Source organism: Pygocentrus nattereri, chromosome 7 (assembly GCF_015220715.1).
Source record: "Pygocentrus nattereri isolate fPygNat1 chromosome 7, fPygNat1.pri, whole genome shotgun sequence".
Lineage (NCBI taxonomy): Eukaryota > Metazoa > Chordata > Actinopteri > Characiformes > Serrasalmidae > Pygocentrus > Pygocentrus nattereri.
Window position 1 is genome coordinate 32,420,661 of NC_051217.1, and position 17,743 is coordinate 32,438,403.

At 39.7% G+C, this 17,743-nt stretch overlaps 1 protein-coding gene across 7 annotated transcripts in view; it reads right to left on the reverse strand.

Annotated features, from left to right (window-relative positions):
• Positions 1-17,743, reverse strand: part of ripor1 (RHO family interacting cell polarization regulator 1) — an 88,362-nt gene that overhangs the window by 22,347 nt on the left and 48,272 nt on the right. For 4 of the 7 annotated variants that reach the window (XM_037540104.1, XM_037540100.1, XM_037540099.1 and 1 more), the window contains exons 1-5: positions 9,791-9,862; positions 4,835-4,958; positions 1,140-1,292; positions 556-634; positions 78-101 (exon numbers count right to left, since the gene is read on the reverse strand). In XM_037540104.1, coding sequence (XP_037396001.1) covers positions 78-101; positions 556-634; positions 1,140-1,292; positions 4,835-4,958; positions 9,791-9,854 — 444 coding nt within the window. In that variant the 5' untranslated portion in view covers positions 9,855-9,862. Of the gene's footprint in view, positions 1-77; positions 102-555; positions 635-1,139; positions 1,293-4,834; positions 4,959-9,790; positions 9,863-17,305; positions 17,472-17,743 lie in introns of those variants that run through there. The other 3 variants (XM_037540103.1, XM_037540102.1, XM_037540101.1) reach the window with 2 other exon arrangements.

Here is a 17,743-nt window from a genome sequence, read left to right on the forward strand (position 1 = left end):
GCATTTCTGTGTCTTCATTAAACATAATTCTAAACACAAAATAGCAAGTAGTGCATGTAAAATACAGAGCCCCTCACCTTGTCCAGTTCATAAAGAAAACCCTGTGGCCAAAAACAGAGAGAAAGAGAAGTTTAAAATGAACAGCAACAAAATCATTGAATAAAAACCTAGATTCAGACTCATCTTACAGTAGATTCATTTAAAGCCCAAGGGAAGAGTATAAATACTGTTGCTATCGGAACAAAAGCTGGTATCTCCAAAATGGTAACTATACAGGAGTTAATATAACAAGAGCACTTTCAGGTCATTTCTGTTGGTCAGTTCATAACCCAAATAGAAAACTATCATGGAATTAGGTTCCCTGGGGATTTATAGTCTTGCATTTCATAGATTTAAATCTCCATCCCCACACATGTCCTTCTGTTCTGTTCAGTTTTACTGTTAATGTCCTACAAGTACTGTTAGCCTTTAAGTCTAGATCAGATCTGTATTTGATACATGTGGCCTCAGGAGTGCATGACAAGGATGGACTGGGAGTTGGTCCCATGTTCTCACCAGCCGAGAGTTCCTCTTGGATTCCTTCATCTGGCGGTTTAAACTGTCCAGCTCCATCTGATGAACCTGCAGGTAAGACCTGGAAGCCCAAATACCAGATATTCAGCAACATGTACACCAGCAGTGTGACATTTAACACACAGGTCATGAGTTCTGGTCCAGGACCAGTACTAAGCACAGGAACAATGAACTACTGATAGAACTGTCCTCTGTATGTGCTGCTCTAAACCATAAAGACAAATCCTAGATCAGTGCCAGGTCAGCTGAACAAAGATTAATTCCTCCCATATTTATTACAACCATGAAGATCAGCACTCCTGAAGGGGATTATGAACACAAGACCACCTCATGGTTCTTTATAGGCTTCTCCAAGTGTCCAGACTTGAGTACTGTGTGGGCTGTAATGACTCTTTATTGTATAGCAGGCACTTTTATCATATGAGAGCATTAGTAAAAAATTGCCAACCACCGGCAATAGTAATACTCTAAGTATGTGGACTGTACGTACGGTAAGAATTTGAACTCTAAGCACTGTAAGTATTTGGACATGTACTGAGAGAGAGAGGGAGTGTATGTATACTCACTGTAGTCCTCTCTTTAGGGCCTCATAGACTTCATCCAGCCTCTCGGGCTGGGGCACCTTCGGAGGTGGGGACTTAGTGGAGAGTGTGAACATCCTGCTTGCTCTAGATCGTGTCTTCCTCGCACACGCTGGAGTGCTGAACACAGAGAGGCTCCTGAAACACACACACACACACACATATGCTACCTTACAGCAAAACTGCAGCTGTCGAAGTTAGCATGATAATAATGCATTAATAGGATAACAATTAATACCACAATTTTTTAGCACTGTTAGTGCATTTTTCTAGTTTGATCCTTAAAGCCACTTGCACAATGTTCCTGTGATTCAGCAGCTATACTCCTCTCATTCAAGCTTTTAAATAGCAAGAGGTTTCTCTGATTACTCACTTATAAAACCCAAGTTATTTATAGCTACTACATTGGTAAAATTGTTTATCACTGATAGTCTGAAGTAACATTAAACGAAACACAGTGCTGTTGCCAACAGAACTCGTAACATCAGTAACGTTACACCGGAGGACGTCTTTGGGAGAACACCCAAATAAAAAATAACGTTCATTACACATTCATGTGTGATTCAATGTGATTTTCATATATAGATTATGTGATCCCTGTGTTTACACAATGAAATGTTACTGATTACTAAAAGTAATAAATACATTGTGGTTAGGTTTATTTTATCCACTCATGATACAAAATGCACTGTTTTTAAATATGAAATAATTCCAAATAACACAACTGTAATTAATTATGTTCATTGTTTGACAGTCCTAAATAGAAAACTTCACTTTTTTCCAGGTATGAATTTCACCTACATGTTCTCCGTTCTCTCATGCCAGCTGATACAAATGCATAAGAGAGTGAAGGTGCTCCACCATGAGCAACATAAATAGCAACTGAAATTAAATCTAAAATCAATAACACTCTACAAAACATGCTGGCACATGAATATGAAATGTGACTATTCCATGTACTGATGACAGACAGTTCAATAAGAATTGGAGAGAGGTGAGTAATGTTCTGCTATGACAGGAATATCTGGCTCAGAGGAGCACTTCATTCAACACTAACCCCTTTTGAAACCACAAGGGTCCGTATGTGGGAACCTTCCACTCTCATAACCACATAACTTTCTGATATCACACTAGCTACAGAGGCATTTATAGTAGTTACTGAGTCATTTATAGCAGTCACTGAATAATAAGTTTGAAGATCAACACCTGAGTAATCAGAGATAAACATTTGATTACTTATGAAAACTGAGCTAACATTCATTAAGCCTTTAGCTGGGGAATCAGTAGTCTGCTAGACTCAGTTATATTGACAGACTGAACGTAGAAGTAAGCAGACTAAAACATTACTGGAAGGAACTCAGAGTGGTCACTAAATTCCTTTTCACAAGAAATAATCCCTCACCGAATTACAGATTTATGGCAGAATGTGTCTGTAAGTACCACGCTAAATAACCTGCTTTTCCAACTTCAGTTAAGGTTAAAAATTTTGGTCGTGTCAAGAAAGAAAGGTTTTTGTTAGATAACAACATCCATAATATTATCACTGCACAATATTATTCACATATAGCATAACAATGCTACTCAAACACTGCACTTCAACTGGAAAACCAGACATGAAAATAAAGGAATTTGGTAATAAAGAGGTGTGAATTGGAAATAGTAAGAGAACCAGCAGAGTTTCTCTTTCTTTATCTCTCTCTTTCACTCCCACAGCAAAGAAAAAGGGGCACAAGGGGAGACTGTTTCCTTTTACTGTCAAAATGCAAGCCTGCAGCTTTTGGGAGGCAGACTCTTTTCTTAAGCAGACACAGGGTCTCTGCAATGGGGAGGAAATGTAGGCTCTACAGGACGTCCTGTCAGGTGTGACCCTTTAACAGAAATGTGGCGGGTAGTTGAAAATTATGTTATTGTGACTTTTTTATTATAGGGGTAAGCTTGGTATTAGGGGTGTCATTAGCAGTTTCTACGGTGTGGCCAAAAATGTATATGATAATATAATCAAAATTTCTGACAGTTTTGGTATATATGATGGTATGTTTATTTTGGTCAAATAAAAAATAGCAATAAAACTCCTTAACTCCTCCTTTAACTCCTTAAATGGCCAGGGCCCACTAGCAGGCCCAAAGTTGAATCACACACCTCTATAACCTAAGAATAGTTCAGCTGGTTTCAATTAAAGGCCCTGGATTTAGTGAATAATATGCAAGCCTGAGATTTTAAGTGGTTAGATAAACCTTTTAAGATCACAATGGATTATTTTTCTGTGACATCCCTTCACTTTTTAATAACAACCATGTTTAGAAGCCAAAGTAAGCCAGAAATACTGTATTCTGCAAAATAGCAAAAACAAAACAATACACAGATAACCTGTCAATACTGCTTTATAACACTAGCTAGCTCCACACGACTGCCAAAAATGCTGCTAAATCCACAATCCACTTATTTGCGGTTTGTTTTTTTTCTTTTTTAATCAAATTTTGTGTTACTTTGAATGGAGCAGAATACTTTATATTTTTTTAATAATAAAGTTAGCACTGTATGCATCAATATACTAATATTTTCTAACATTATATAACATTAGAAAGGTTCAATTTAAAGAGATGAAGATTATGAATGTTTATGATCACTAGCAGTCAACATCAGTCATTTCAGTTTATTAATATCCAACTAATTGTTTTCTTGGCAAAAGTAAAAAATGTAGATCTAAATGGTTGTGTTTAAATATTTTAGCTTTTGCCACTGGTCTTCTATGTTGTATGGAAAAATTTTAAGATTGGGTAGACGTCTACATGCAATTCAGCTCCGCTCAACTTTCTGATGCACCGCACCCCCAAAACTCGAAGCACCGCACCCATCATGCACCACATGGCCGTGTTATATCAAACAAACACTTCCAATTGAAAACAAATGGGATGTGTTGTGGTGTGTTGACGTATCAGAGCAACGTAATTACATAATGTTAATTGCTGCACCAGTAAAGAGGAGAATGAGAAAACTTCAGCTTTGTGGAATTTCCCAAATCATCTGTCTCATGTGTGGTCAACACACTTCTACATTAGACCGTCAGATTCTCCTGGAATTGTGAAAATATTGCAGTCTTTCACACTTTAGCACCAACTAGATCACAGTGAGTACCGTCCGATTCAGCTTACCGAGTCAGGCAGCAAAAGCACTCTGGTGCTTATCTGAAAAGTCTGGCCATTTTTTAGTGGCCTACTTCAAATGCATTAGAAAAAGTGGGAAGTGACTAAGGGACTGCTGTGTTTTCATTTTCATTTATAACATGACAAACATCCTTGACTCTGTCAATCTAGATGTAATGAGTCATAATATTCTCACTCCAGGTTGATATGATACAATGAAGTTTTGATTCAATAAATTCTTCAACAAGTAAGGCATGCCTTAAAATGTGCAATGTGTTAATCTGTTGAGATTTTAGAAAAGCACAGTAAAATTGAGCTTGATCTCCTCAGACTGGTATCTTAGCAGCATAGAAACAGATGCGCTGACTGAGAGAGAAGGGTAATGTGTGTGCAGGACATGCCACAAGCTAACTACAGTGCAACACAATATTGTGCGTTGTTATATCTCTGCTTGTAATTGTAATCACTGTCTCCTCTCACTGAAGAAGGAGAATATAGTGTTTGTGTGTCTCTGCCCATATTTCTGTGTGGACTAACCTGTAGGGCTTATCGTAGGAGTTGACTCCGGCAAAGGACTGGCTCCTAGTGATGGACCTGGCAAGGGCTCGGCGCGTAGGCCGCACGGAGAGGGACATAGTGGACACTGCTCTGGAGGGACTCCCTGTGAAGGCATAGGACAGGGGAAGACATTTAGAGGTTTTGAGGGCACAGGGTTCAACACACCAGACAATCAGTAAGCTCAAACACACCCATCTGGGTCTGGCTGAGGGGTATAAATACATAAGGATATTTAGTCTTTCTGAGGTTTGCAAATAAGTTCGAAGTAACAAAAAGCACCAACAATACAGATGAAAAAAAAATACCAATGCATTGTTCAATACATCCTAAGCCCTTCTAGGGCTGGGCAATCTGACAATATTTATTGTCATCATGATAAATTATGTGACAATATGCTTTTTCAAACATTTTGTGGATAAGATCAGAGCTTTACAGCATGTTTTACTACAAAGAGAACAAAGAGAGAGAATTTAGAGCTGCACAATATCTCAAAAATACAAAAGCATTTTATATGTGGCACTACTGGCTCTCTTGTGCCTGTTTGAACATATCAAATGTCAGAACAATCTCAAAAATATAATTATTGAAACGTGTATTGTCAAAAGTACTGTGATATTACATTTTTGCCATATTGCCAACAACCAAGTCATTTCTACTGAAATGTTGGAAGCTTTTCTGATGAAAAACTACCAGAGACATACAGGGACTGTTCCACATTAAAGTGTTTCATAAGCATCCAGTGTTTGCCAGGACATTAAGCAAGATACACATCTACTGTGCTTCCCTCTCTATCCTTTCATCTGTAATTTCCTTATCCCATCACTTAGATTCAAAGGAGGGGAACAATCCACCCTTAAAGGTATGAAAAGTCATTAGAAACCCTCATCACTTATAAAAGCCTCCCAAAACGCTACTAAGACCACACTCCTGGTTTGGTTTGTGACAACCTACAAAATATGTTTATATATACCACAGTTAAGAGAGTCAGAGCACATTCTTTCCAAAGCACATTCTTAACACTGACAGATTAAAACAGGAGATCTTCCACCTCAAATCCTAGGTGTAAACAACTGTTAACTGCTTGACGATTCTCCAATACAGTCTAAGTTGCTAAGTAAGCACGCTCGGTGGCTTTTCCTTCACCCTCTTCCTCTGGAGAAAAGTTGCTGGAGAGAGCGTGGTGGGTTTACAGCTTCCACCCTGGAAACAATAGCTCAAGAGGAGCTCAGGAAGGCAGTGCAAACCTATTCAGATTGACTATGGAACATCCTGGACACCACCCCTGCAAAATCTCTTCCTTAATGGTTGAATACTGAGATAGACGGCTCAGCAGTCTTATTGCCACTGAGTGTGACCAGTCTTTTCCAGTTTAGATAAACTATCACTGAGTTCCAGGCCTGCTTCATTTTGTATCTAATCAGGGGCTTGTCTCTGGAGACATCTCAAAGCCTCCTACATCTCCACCCAAACTCTCACTGTGACTAACAGAAACAATACTCCTTCTGAGTTGAGCCAGGGTAGGAACCGAACCCAGACAGAATAGCCCTGCCCACAACATGGAAGAGACAATGAAAGCCCTAGAGATCTTGAACTGACGATGATAATCAAGCTACGCCTACAGTAACTGTACTTAGAACCTCCTTATTAACTAGAGATGCACAATATGGACAAAATAATGGTATTATGATTATGTTGGTACATATTGTGATGTTGATACACAATTCGCTAAAATGCACTCGCAAATCAATAATGAGTCCTTAAAGATCAGAATGCATTGACTGAAATAATTTATTTTTGTTTAGTTAAATAAACACCTTGATTCATCCAAACACCCTCAGAAACTCATCTTTCACTGCGATAGGTCAGGATGCTCACAGTGCACAATAAATACACTGTGGGCTGAAATTTGCAGCCTTTGGCAATATCAGCACTGCAAAAGCCTCCATTACAATAACATTTCACAAATGATACATTATGCACATCTACTAGTGAAGGGCACTTCTCATAGAAAACATAAACATTAATGTTTCAAAACATACCACATACAGAAACTAAGCTGCAGAAATGTATTTTGAATTAACTGTTTTTGTGATGTCATGAAAATCAACACATTTACATACACCCACTCATTCAGCCTAGAGCTACCACCTATTTAGCCCCACCTGATCACAATCAAGCTATAAGGAGTGTTTCAGTCCCGACTGCTCTTTGAATTAGGCAAAATACAAAGCAGCCAATGACAATAAAGGTCATTTACATACACCAATCTTGAAAGCAGAGAAACAAACCAGCCAATGTAATTAAAAATGATAAGAGAAGATGGAAAATTATCATGCAGATAATCTAACTGCACTACACTCAGAAAGTAGATTTCAGGGGAAAAAATACACTAAGAAATAGAAGCTTTTCACTATATTCATAGCCTCAGAATCACTTCTCGTCTGGTATAAGCCATTATTCACAAACGACTATTAATACAGAACTGTGTAGTAATTAAGTAATATGTAGAGAAAGTTACCGTAACAGTGAAGTGAGCTTTTTGCCATATTCATAGCCTAAAAGCTATTTCTCACCTACAGTCATCCATTGTTGCCCCACATTTGTAAACCATCAGTAATGGTGGTGTATCCGTAGTTAGGGTAAGAAACAGTGAACAGTGACACATATTTAGACAAATGCAGTTCTCTACCAAAACACAGATAAGCCACTCTAGATAAACTTTGTACAAGCACAACCCAGAAATACATATATAAGCCTAGATATTTGATATGAGTATCAGAATATTTTAAAATGAGAGACTTCTAGCACTGACTCATTTATAACAAACCACTATTATAACAGTCATGCTTTGAAGTAGTCGACAGATTCCCCTCAGAGATTTGGATTTCCACACCCATTTTTTGTCAAATAATCACTCCACTATTTTCTCCCTCTTGTCTGTGGCACAGAGCCTCAACTGTGACTCTGCCACTTACAATGCCCCGGCCTTGAATGTCTTCACTCCGCACCAATCCTGAGGCAGCCAAGAGGAACTTGAACACAAATGTAGGTTCCGTTCAAGGCATGCTAATGTATGAGAGCTCTTCTTACTCTTTGTTTCAACAGAGACTAGATAGATAGATAGATAGATAGATAGATAGATAGATAGATAGATAGATAGATAGATAGAGAGACAGACAGATAGACAGACAGACAGATGACAAGAATAAATATACCAGATCCTATCTACAGGCATATATACAAATAGAAAAAAATACAACAATCTGTGATAATATCTATAACCTGAGATGAGAGATGCAGTGCAATAATGACTGTACAAGAATTTACAGATAACTGCATATAATGACCACACTGATTAATAAATAAATATGTGCATATATTGTACCAAGCAGAAGGCTTTCACCAGAAACTGCTTAAGAGGCACATCTTAGCAATTATGCTAAAGTGCCAGAATGACTAGAAGTTTTAGTGCAGCAGTGAGTCAGCATTTGCCACTCTGAGTTTTCTTTTTCATTAGTTTTGTTCGTTTAGCTGGTCAGAGCTCTAGTGAGTCGATCAACAGAGATGGGTAGTTCCTCAGAAACAGAAGCATCGCTGGCCTGAGGAAGGAAATCAAGGTTTATTTTAAACCCATGGGAGTGGCAGCAGGAAACTATGCAAGCCAAGCTTCTAACACTTCATAAAGAACTCCAATGTGGCCACTCCACAAGTAATGGCCATAATGAGCCCCTGAAGAGCACCTATGACTAGCCGCACTGACCACAGTCTTTCAGCCATGTACAGCTTACTTAGTCAGACAGAACCAAAGCCAGGGAAGGGAATTCCACCCTCTGTGCCTGGAGAAAGAGCCAGCATACCTGCAGGTATCAGCAAATTCAAACAGAAGCCTTTTTAATGCTGATTTGAGACAGTTGTTACCCCATTCAGGCTATGCAATACCTACATTTACAAAGCAGATTTTATAAATCTCATTTAAAATAAAGGGAAAAAACTTGCAGCCAAAATTTACGTCATATTTTAGTTAAATTGTTAATATAAAAATGAAAATGTTTCAGACACTCAAGCTTAAATGCCATTTAACACTTTCATCCTTGGAATAATCAATTTAATGGTTTTTAATACATTTTAATGACCCATGGATAATCCGAGAGCCATCCAGCTGGGGCTGATGAGAAAGAGCCACTAACTTGCCTTCCTCAGACTTCCCCCAGAGAGCAAAGGCTCCAGCTTGTCGCACAGAAAAAAATAACAACAGCTTTAAAGCTTGACTTCATTACTCATTCTGAGCTACAATAACTTTTGTCCCTCAGACAAAATCTCCCACACAGTTGGATCCACTCCCTTCCAAAATGATTTAACCAGAAGGGTGAGAAAGGTCTATTTAAGTCTAAAAGTCTAAAACGTTCATTAGGCAAAATATGTAATCATGCAATAGAAATGTTTCCTGAGCAGGGGAAGGATGAGATAAGGATGGATAAATATTTAAATAAACTTTCTGATAAGGCTGTCATTTCCTTGATCAATTAGAGGGAAAAAATTGATAGGGCTACACACACCAAGATGCTACAAAAACAAAAGCTGCTAACCTGGGTCAGGCCTGCAGGAAAGGAAACAGTAAAAGCCTGAAGGAAATAGCTGTTTTTTCAATTCATGCAGGATATTCTACCCTCTGACACAGCAGAGCCAGGAAAACAACATCTGCAGCTGACCAGTGACGGACATCTCTTTCTCTTTTTCCTCACATAACCTCGTTTTACCCTTGCGTGGAGATGCCAATGAAACAGGATAACAAACCAACATCTACTGCTGGCTATAACAGCAGATGATTTCTAAACATATGTTTGTATAAGCAAGCCTCCTGGCTCCCACTGATAGCCACCGTCAACAAAATAAATCTCTTTTCACGATGAAGGAGCACAAAACCTGTTCACACACCTTCAGCTGGATCCTCCTCCTCTTGCTTGTCCCCAAGTAAACAAGGCACATACAAGCGACACATTACTTCCCCTCACCACAGTCTGTCTGAGGCTCAAGTCTCTCTCTTTCACTCTCTGTCCTACCGCCCTTAAAAAAGCTCTGGAAGCTTCCATGGGGGGAAAAAATAGGCCTCAGCTCGCAAAGCTCAAGCCCCTAGTCTTGCTGTGCTCAGTAGAGTGCAGTTCCTACCTGCCTGAGTTGGAGAGTCACTCATGGAACAAATACCACAGGTCCTGCCCAGAACCAGTGATTATGGCATAACTGGACAACTCCTCTGCATATCCATGGCCTTCCATCAGCTTCTATGATAATCGAGGCAGGCCTGATCGGCAGGTTCAGAAGCCTGTGGATCAGGGTCACTATATTGTTCTGTCTGTCCAGCCTTGTTCTAGGACCATTCCAGAACAACAAAGCAAATGGGGGGCCACCCACTAACACCCATCACAAAATGACTGGAATAGGATGTAAGCTGCTGAACTAGCCTCACCCAAACAAAAACAGCACATGAGTTTCTTTGCAATGTTGCTGTGTTTCTTATTCTAACAGCTCTGCTCAGGGGTATAGCCAGAAAAGTACATTTGGGTGGCAAGATTAGACCCAGTGATTTTATTGGGTCGACAAAGTTAAAAGCAAAAGAGCATTATTCATCTTTATTCTGTGTATACTGGAGCTATATCAAAAAATAAAACGGATTAAATTTACTTAAGGTTTTGTCTTTCAGTTTATTCAAAGTAATGTTCACCTGTTTGCTCAGCAAAGCAGCTAATCACAGTGAGCTGTACTGAATAATGAGTGCAAAGTAATCAAACTGATTAATAACTGAAGATAGGTTTTCATAGTATATGTAACCATTCACAGTGAGGTAGGACAACTTCTGTATAATGACTGATTTATTGATGATCACTGACCATTAGAGGTGGGCAATACGATCAAATTATATTGTTATCATGATAATTTCTGGAGATTGGCCAGCTTTGTATTAGTATCAGCTGTTTTTAGCTCAAATAAGCGATCAGTCAGTATTTCTCATAAGTTAGCCAATCCCGAGAGCTCATCAGTGATGTAAAGACCTGTACGAGGTCCCTTGGTTACAGGACCTGGCACTCTATAGTCCAAATGTTAGATGCAAATGCGGAGCTTCTGTCTTTTGACTACATGACTTACAGGAAGGCCCACTTACACATGGATGAAAAAATGCACATCCAAGTTTTCAAAATGAACACACATATTTATGCAGTCTATCACACTGGGTCTGAAACTGACAGACTGCAATGCCGAGTAAATCTTTACATGGAGCCTGCTCTATTTTCTGCATTGCAAGAATGTGGGTGTGGTAAAGTGTATGCATCAGGATGGCAGCAGAACTCTTGTTGTAGAGCCCAAAAGCTTATAGAACAAACAAAAGCAAGCTAAAAATGTGGATATTAAAGATAATATAATGCGGATGACAGCGGAACGTGTTTAAATGTGGCACTGCTACTGTGTAGTATCTGTTTCAAATGCTTTCTATGACGGGACCAGTAACTCAGCCTCTTTTAGTGCTTTTAAATTATTTTTCCAGACACTCAGCTGTAGGACTATGATTTAAAACAGGCTCTAATTATTATTAACATGCAAGATTCACAGGATATTATTCAACGAGCTGCTCAGGTCCATGTGAAATATGTGTTATTTAAAAGCCAGACAATTCCTTTCTCTCCCCTTCCAATCTGTACGCTGCCTGTTCTCTGGAGATTCCCTCTGCCAGTATTTTCTCATCCAAAATAAAAGTCTGATTCTAAATTAAATCCCACCGGGAGGACAGCAGTTCAAATGAAGCCAAATAAAGTTACAGTTGTAGACACACTACACTTTTTAAATAAATTATTTTTCTTTTCCGTCATCAACGATAATGGAAATAAACAGAACTACGTGGAACTGTATCAGTTCCAGAGAGTTGAATATGAATCTGTCTGCCACATCAGCCCAAAATCTTTAATACCATACAGTCATACACAAAGGTTTGAACACCCTGGGTCAAACCACATGTTTTGTAGATTTTCTAAGGGAAAATAAGGTAACATCCTCTACATAGAACACACTTTAACATGATATTTTATGCAGCTGTTACTTGACAGTTTATTTGGTTTTTAATATATTGGAGAAAAAAAATCCATAAAATACATCATGTGCCACAGCTTTTGTTCCAATATATTAAATTCAGCATAAAAAACAGTAATTGTGAACTAAAACATGTAGGAGTGTGTTCTCTGTAGATGACTTCACTTAGAACATTAACAAAAACATACTAGGAACACTCAAACTCTTGCACTCAATTGCACACATACAGTAAACCAATCTTTACACGTATGACACACATAGATATCAATGCATCAATGTATGAAGTACTGACCTGAAAATCTAAAAGGCTGCATCATATTTAGAAAGGGAATACACAGTCAACCTGACCCAGTTTACAGAGGATGTAGGGAGTTGGTGCTCTATATAAGCCATTCCTCAACGTATCGCATTATTTTCCCCTCATTTGCACAAGATCAAAGAACAGAAATGCAGAAACACTTCAAAAATACTACAGGAATGCACTACTTTCTGGATGTGTAACACGTTCGACAAAATAAGAAGGCTTGAAGAAAAAAATCACCCAGATTGCGCAGCGATTCCTCACAGAGAATGAGGTGTAATAACACTGGGCTGACAACAATCGAGCAGCCATTTTACTGAAGCCAGACACAAATACACATCCATTCCAATACACATTCCATTCATAGCCCAGATAAGCTTGGTGTTGGGCCACTAAACGAGGGGTGGCAAGGCACTTAGCACCCAGACTACAGGAGCCAAGGAATAGAGAATAGAGCTGCACCCAAAAACAACAGCAAAAAGATCCAGGCTGTTCCTAAAACAACACTAAAGTATTGCGGTCAGGCTACTGATCTGCCAGCAGCCAACAGACAATCACATCCCACTCACTCAACTGCACCAATAACCTAAATTCCAGTTATAAGCAAATAAACCAGGAAACTGGCCTGTAAGCCAGACAATACGTGGTAATAGATGCGGCAACGATGCTACACAGTATCAACACACAACTGAAACCAGCAAATAAAGTAGCATCGGAAATCAGAGGGGAAAAAACAGTTACGTTACAAATCTGAGATTTATTTTATTAAACTCCTGGACTTTAAATAGACTACATTTGTCTGTTTGTACTGAATGTGATATTTCTGGTGAATAAAAAAGCTCATGTTGTTGGCTATGTATTTGTAGTGTAGTACAGGGTTTGAGCATGGTTCCTTTAGGTACCTTATCTTAAAGGGCCCAAAGTCTACATCTTCTTACCCTTGAGGTACAACAAAGGTTATAATTCATTCACATGACTGTTTTCCTTCCTCTCTTTAGAATTATACAAGTTTTGTTACCATGCCTTTAAGACTGACAAGATAAATGAACTCTGCTAAAACTGGCTGCACCGCATTCAAAAAAAGTCCGAAACTTTCCCTAGAACTTCTGTATGAATGGGGGGAGCAAGCCTGTTTTAGGCTGAATAGGTGGCTATATGTATATTGGTTGGTTCTCATGATCACATACATGTTTTTCCATACACAGACCATATAGAGTGAACAGAACGTTTCGAAACTGTGTACATACTCCAAACTTCCTTATTTCAATTTTTTTTTTCATGATACTGGCCCTTTAAATGAAGTGCTTCAATTACTCAGCTTTGCAGGTTTTATAGACACATACACTGAATCATCAAAAGCTGATACTCATGGTTTCAGTATTAGATATAAAAACTAGTATTGTGTCTTGTCTAGCTGATGATTAAACAGGAAAACGAATTCATTGTCACAATCGTGCAATGTGTGGTTTTAATGGCTAGTCTGCTAAGAAACAACACAATTCTGATCAAAAAGAAACACAGATGATCACTCCCAACAGCAACAAGTGGCGTACATTAACTGGTGCCATGAGCTTACCATCAGCGGCCCATTTCGCTTCAGTGTTATCTTATTTATTCCTGGCCTTATTCTTGGTCATGCTGTTTTCTGGAATCCCCTTAACCTGCGCCACACCACATATCCTTCCTGTCATTCTGAGTCAGGCCAGAAAAAAAGGAAAAGAAAACCTCTCTCGTCTCTCTCCCTGTATCCTCTTTCCTCACCTCCTCACTCTCCTGAAGTTAGTCAAGCAAGAGGGGCTCTCAACACTCTTTGTGTTTGTGTGTATATGTGCCTGTGTCAAATTCCAGAAACTTTCAACACATGAGGCCCTCACTACAAGAGTTATGGGGAAACTCCACTGATTTTTCAAAATTTCTGTGTTTCTGTAAGAATTCAATCGTGCACATGTAAACAAAAACCTTTGAAGGTTGATGTGACACAGTTTATTATAGGGGGGGCAGTTGTGGGCTGGAGGTTAGGGATCTGGCCCTGTGACCGGAAGGTTGCCGGTTCAATCCCCAGCGCCAACAGTCCATGACTGAGGTGTCCTTAAGCAAGACACCTAACCCCCAATTGCTCCCCGGGCGCCGTGGATAGGGCTGCCCACCGCTCCGGGCAAGTGTGTTCACTGCCCCCTAGTGTGTGTGTGGTGTTTCACTTGCATGGATGGGTTAAATGCAGAGATGGAATTTCCCCGGTTGTGGGATCAAAACAGTATCACTTAAACTTAAACTTATTGAGAAACTTACTGACTCTTTTTCTTTTTAGCGATGATAGGAAACAGGAGCCACAATGTCTATTACACAAATGTAGCACACAATAATATTCTATACATTTGTTAAAAAAAAAAAAGCTTTCCTGGTTGTCTGTTTTGCCTCACAATTCATATCATATATACACACACCCACACACACACACACACACACACACACACACACACACACACACACACACACACACCACTTTATTAGGTACACCTTACTAGTAAAAGGTTGGACCCCCTTTTGCCTTCAGAACTGCCTTAATTCTTCGTGGCATATTTTCATCAAGGTGTTGGAAACGTTCCTCAGAGATTTTGGTTGGTTATTTGAGTTACTGTTGCCTCTCTATCATCTCGAACCAGTCTGCCCATTCTCCTCTGACCTCCCACATCAACAAGGCATTTTCGTCTGCACAACTGCCGCTCACTGGATATTTTCTCTTTTTCAGACCGTTCTCTGTAAACCCTAGAGATGGTTGTGCGTGAAAATCCCAGTAGATCAGCAGTTTCTGAAATACTCAGACCAGCCCGTCTGGTACCAACAGCCATGCCACGCTCAAAGTCACTTAAATCACCGTTCAGGCAGAGTGTTCATAACCATTTCATGTCATTACTGTCAGGGGGGCTTTTACAGGCATTAAACTCTTCAGACATCTGGTTCCTCTCAGCTCCACTGTGAACAACTGTGACTTGGTAAGTTTCTCTAGAACTACAATCTACAATTTCATATCAAACCACTCTGAATGACTTTGTTTACATCTTAGCCATTTAATTATGTATAAATTATGAAAATATTAGTGAAATTCCCATTTAAGCTCCCTGGCCAGGAGCTGTAAGAGTCTGCTAAGTATGTTTACAGTGTCTTTAGCAACAAGCACTGGAGAAACCTAAGCTAAAGGCCTGAGGCTACATTCTGTCCTTACTGACTTCTTTGTTTGTTTGGGTTAGCTGACCTTGAGGTGGCACGCTGAGCATTAGAGCCTGAAGCCCATACAACCAGGTGTCCACTCTCTCCCAGGCTCTGCACACACACCCCCCAGACAGGGTGATCTCGAGGGGGTGGCAAGGCCACAGAAGAGTCAATCTATGCAGGGTCCTCAGCATCTCTGCTAAGCTGACCTCAGCAAAGCTGTCCTCGTTTTCCATATTTTTCTTTAGAAGACTATTCAATTAATCAGAGCTGTTTAATATCTCATTTCATTAAACTTTTTTTCCCCACCCTGGATTAGGGGTGGGGAAATATATTTATCATGAAAAATTATGTCACATTATGCTTTTCTGAGCATATCATGGGTATAGTTAGCACTTAAAAACACTGATAAACTGTATGTTATTACAAAGAGAGCTTAATCAGGTTGGTAAATTGGAATTAGTTTGTAGCGCAGTATGCAAAGCACTGAATAAAAAATGTACTGATACTTTCGATTATTTTCGAGTATTTTCATGGCACTACTTTTCATAGGATTGTAGAGCAGTGCTACATATTTTGGTCTGCTCCAACTGCTTTAACTTCTAAAAAACTAAATATCGTAATGAGTATTGTGTATGGAGAAATGCCTTGAAGCACAGTGATGTTCTATTTTTGCCAAATCACCCACCTCCACCCTAAATTACACTTTCCCATTTTTTGTTTTTAAGCTTTAGACTTAAACTCAGGCCTACATACACATACAACCTACACTTCAGTCCCCTCATAATGACTTTCGTGTCTGGGTGTGCTTCACAAACACATATATCATGCCTACATAAATTCTTAAGTATATATAATCCGTTTCAAAACATAAAATTATTATTCAAATTAATTTCCCCTCTTGTGTGAGGCCCTGTGAAGTGTGGGGTCTGGGGAGATTTGGGAGGGGCCCCACTGGTTGCCCTCCCCAAGCGACAACTCTGCCTACAGAACCTCTTGGCTCCAACAAAACACAGAAAATTGCTGTGCATAGATAATAAATAGACAAAATGATGGACAAAAACAATGAAACCTCCTAATCAGGGTTCTATAAACATACACAACATCTTGCTATGAATAACTGCATCAACTTCCCCTGGTTTTACTTCCAATCTCTCTATGAACGCTGAACTGCTAGCAAAGCCCTCTCTTGACTTCACTTTAACTGCTGAGGAATCATCGTTTTTCTATCACTTTCCCAGAGATGCACGTCTCAGCAAAAAGTCAGCTGCACTGCCACCTGCTATCTTTCTGGGAGGATCCTCTGCATTTTCCAGTGTCCTTGCAGAGAAAAAGAAATGGTGGAGGGCCTCCCTCCCTTATTCAGTAGGGCAGGTCCTGTATAAACTTTGAAAGAAAGTCATGGTTGAGGAATTTGAGCTCTCTTTTAGGTTAGGAAAAAAACATGTACATGGACACTGACATGGAAACATACAAAGCTCAAAAAATAGATAACAGCATTATACAGCATAAACATCTTTTTTGTATAACGGTCATCCAACACTGTAGCAAGCAAGCAAGCTGAGGAGAGAACAGTGAAAACCTCAACTCCATAAACACTTGAAATACAATCAACTTCATCTACTCAGAGGCCACCAACAGAGCTGACAGTACTGACACACACATTTCCCAACACCCCTAACACAGATGTTTCCCAACACCACCACCAGGAACCTCATCTCAACGTCTGAACACACTTACACAGAAAAACAAAGAAAAAAAAATTAAAAGATTAAATTATGCTGAAACTGGCAGTCAGAACCTTCAGCATCTTCTGAAGAAAAACTTTGCTCAACAAAAGGCCTAAAGAAGTGAAAGAGTACCTCCATATCCACTGTACATGGCTGGCAGCAACTCCGGATAGTTCACAACAAGTCACAACAAATCTTCAGGTTGTTACAAAGTCACCCTAGTTGTAGAGAGAGAGATCACAGTTCTAGCGGTGGTGTCCAACTATGCTTCTTCATCCTCTCCTGATACTGAAACCCAATGAAACAGAAAGGGCAGAAAAAGAAAGAAGCAGAGGCGCTGCCAGGAAAAGGGCCGGCGGTCCACCTCCCCGCAGCCCTCTCCTCCTCCCTCCGTTTCCCGAGTGCTTCCCGGTCTGACATCAGTCTCTTCCTGCCTCTCCCTCTCCCAGCAAAAGCGTCTGTGCCTTGTTTCCTAATGATAAACCTGAAACGCCTACTTCAGAGTTGTGGAACGACCGCATTTAGACCATGCTGCATCAGTGTAGGAAGTGCAGTAAAGCCTGAGAAATA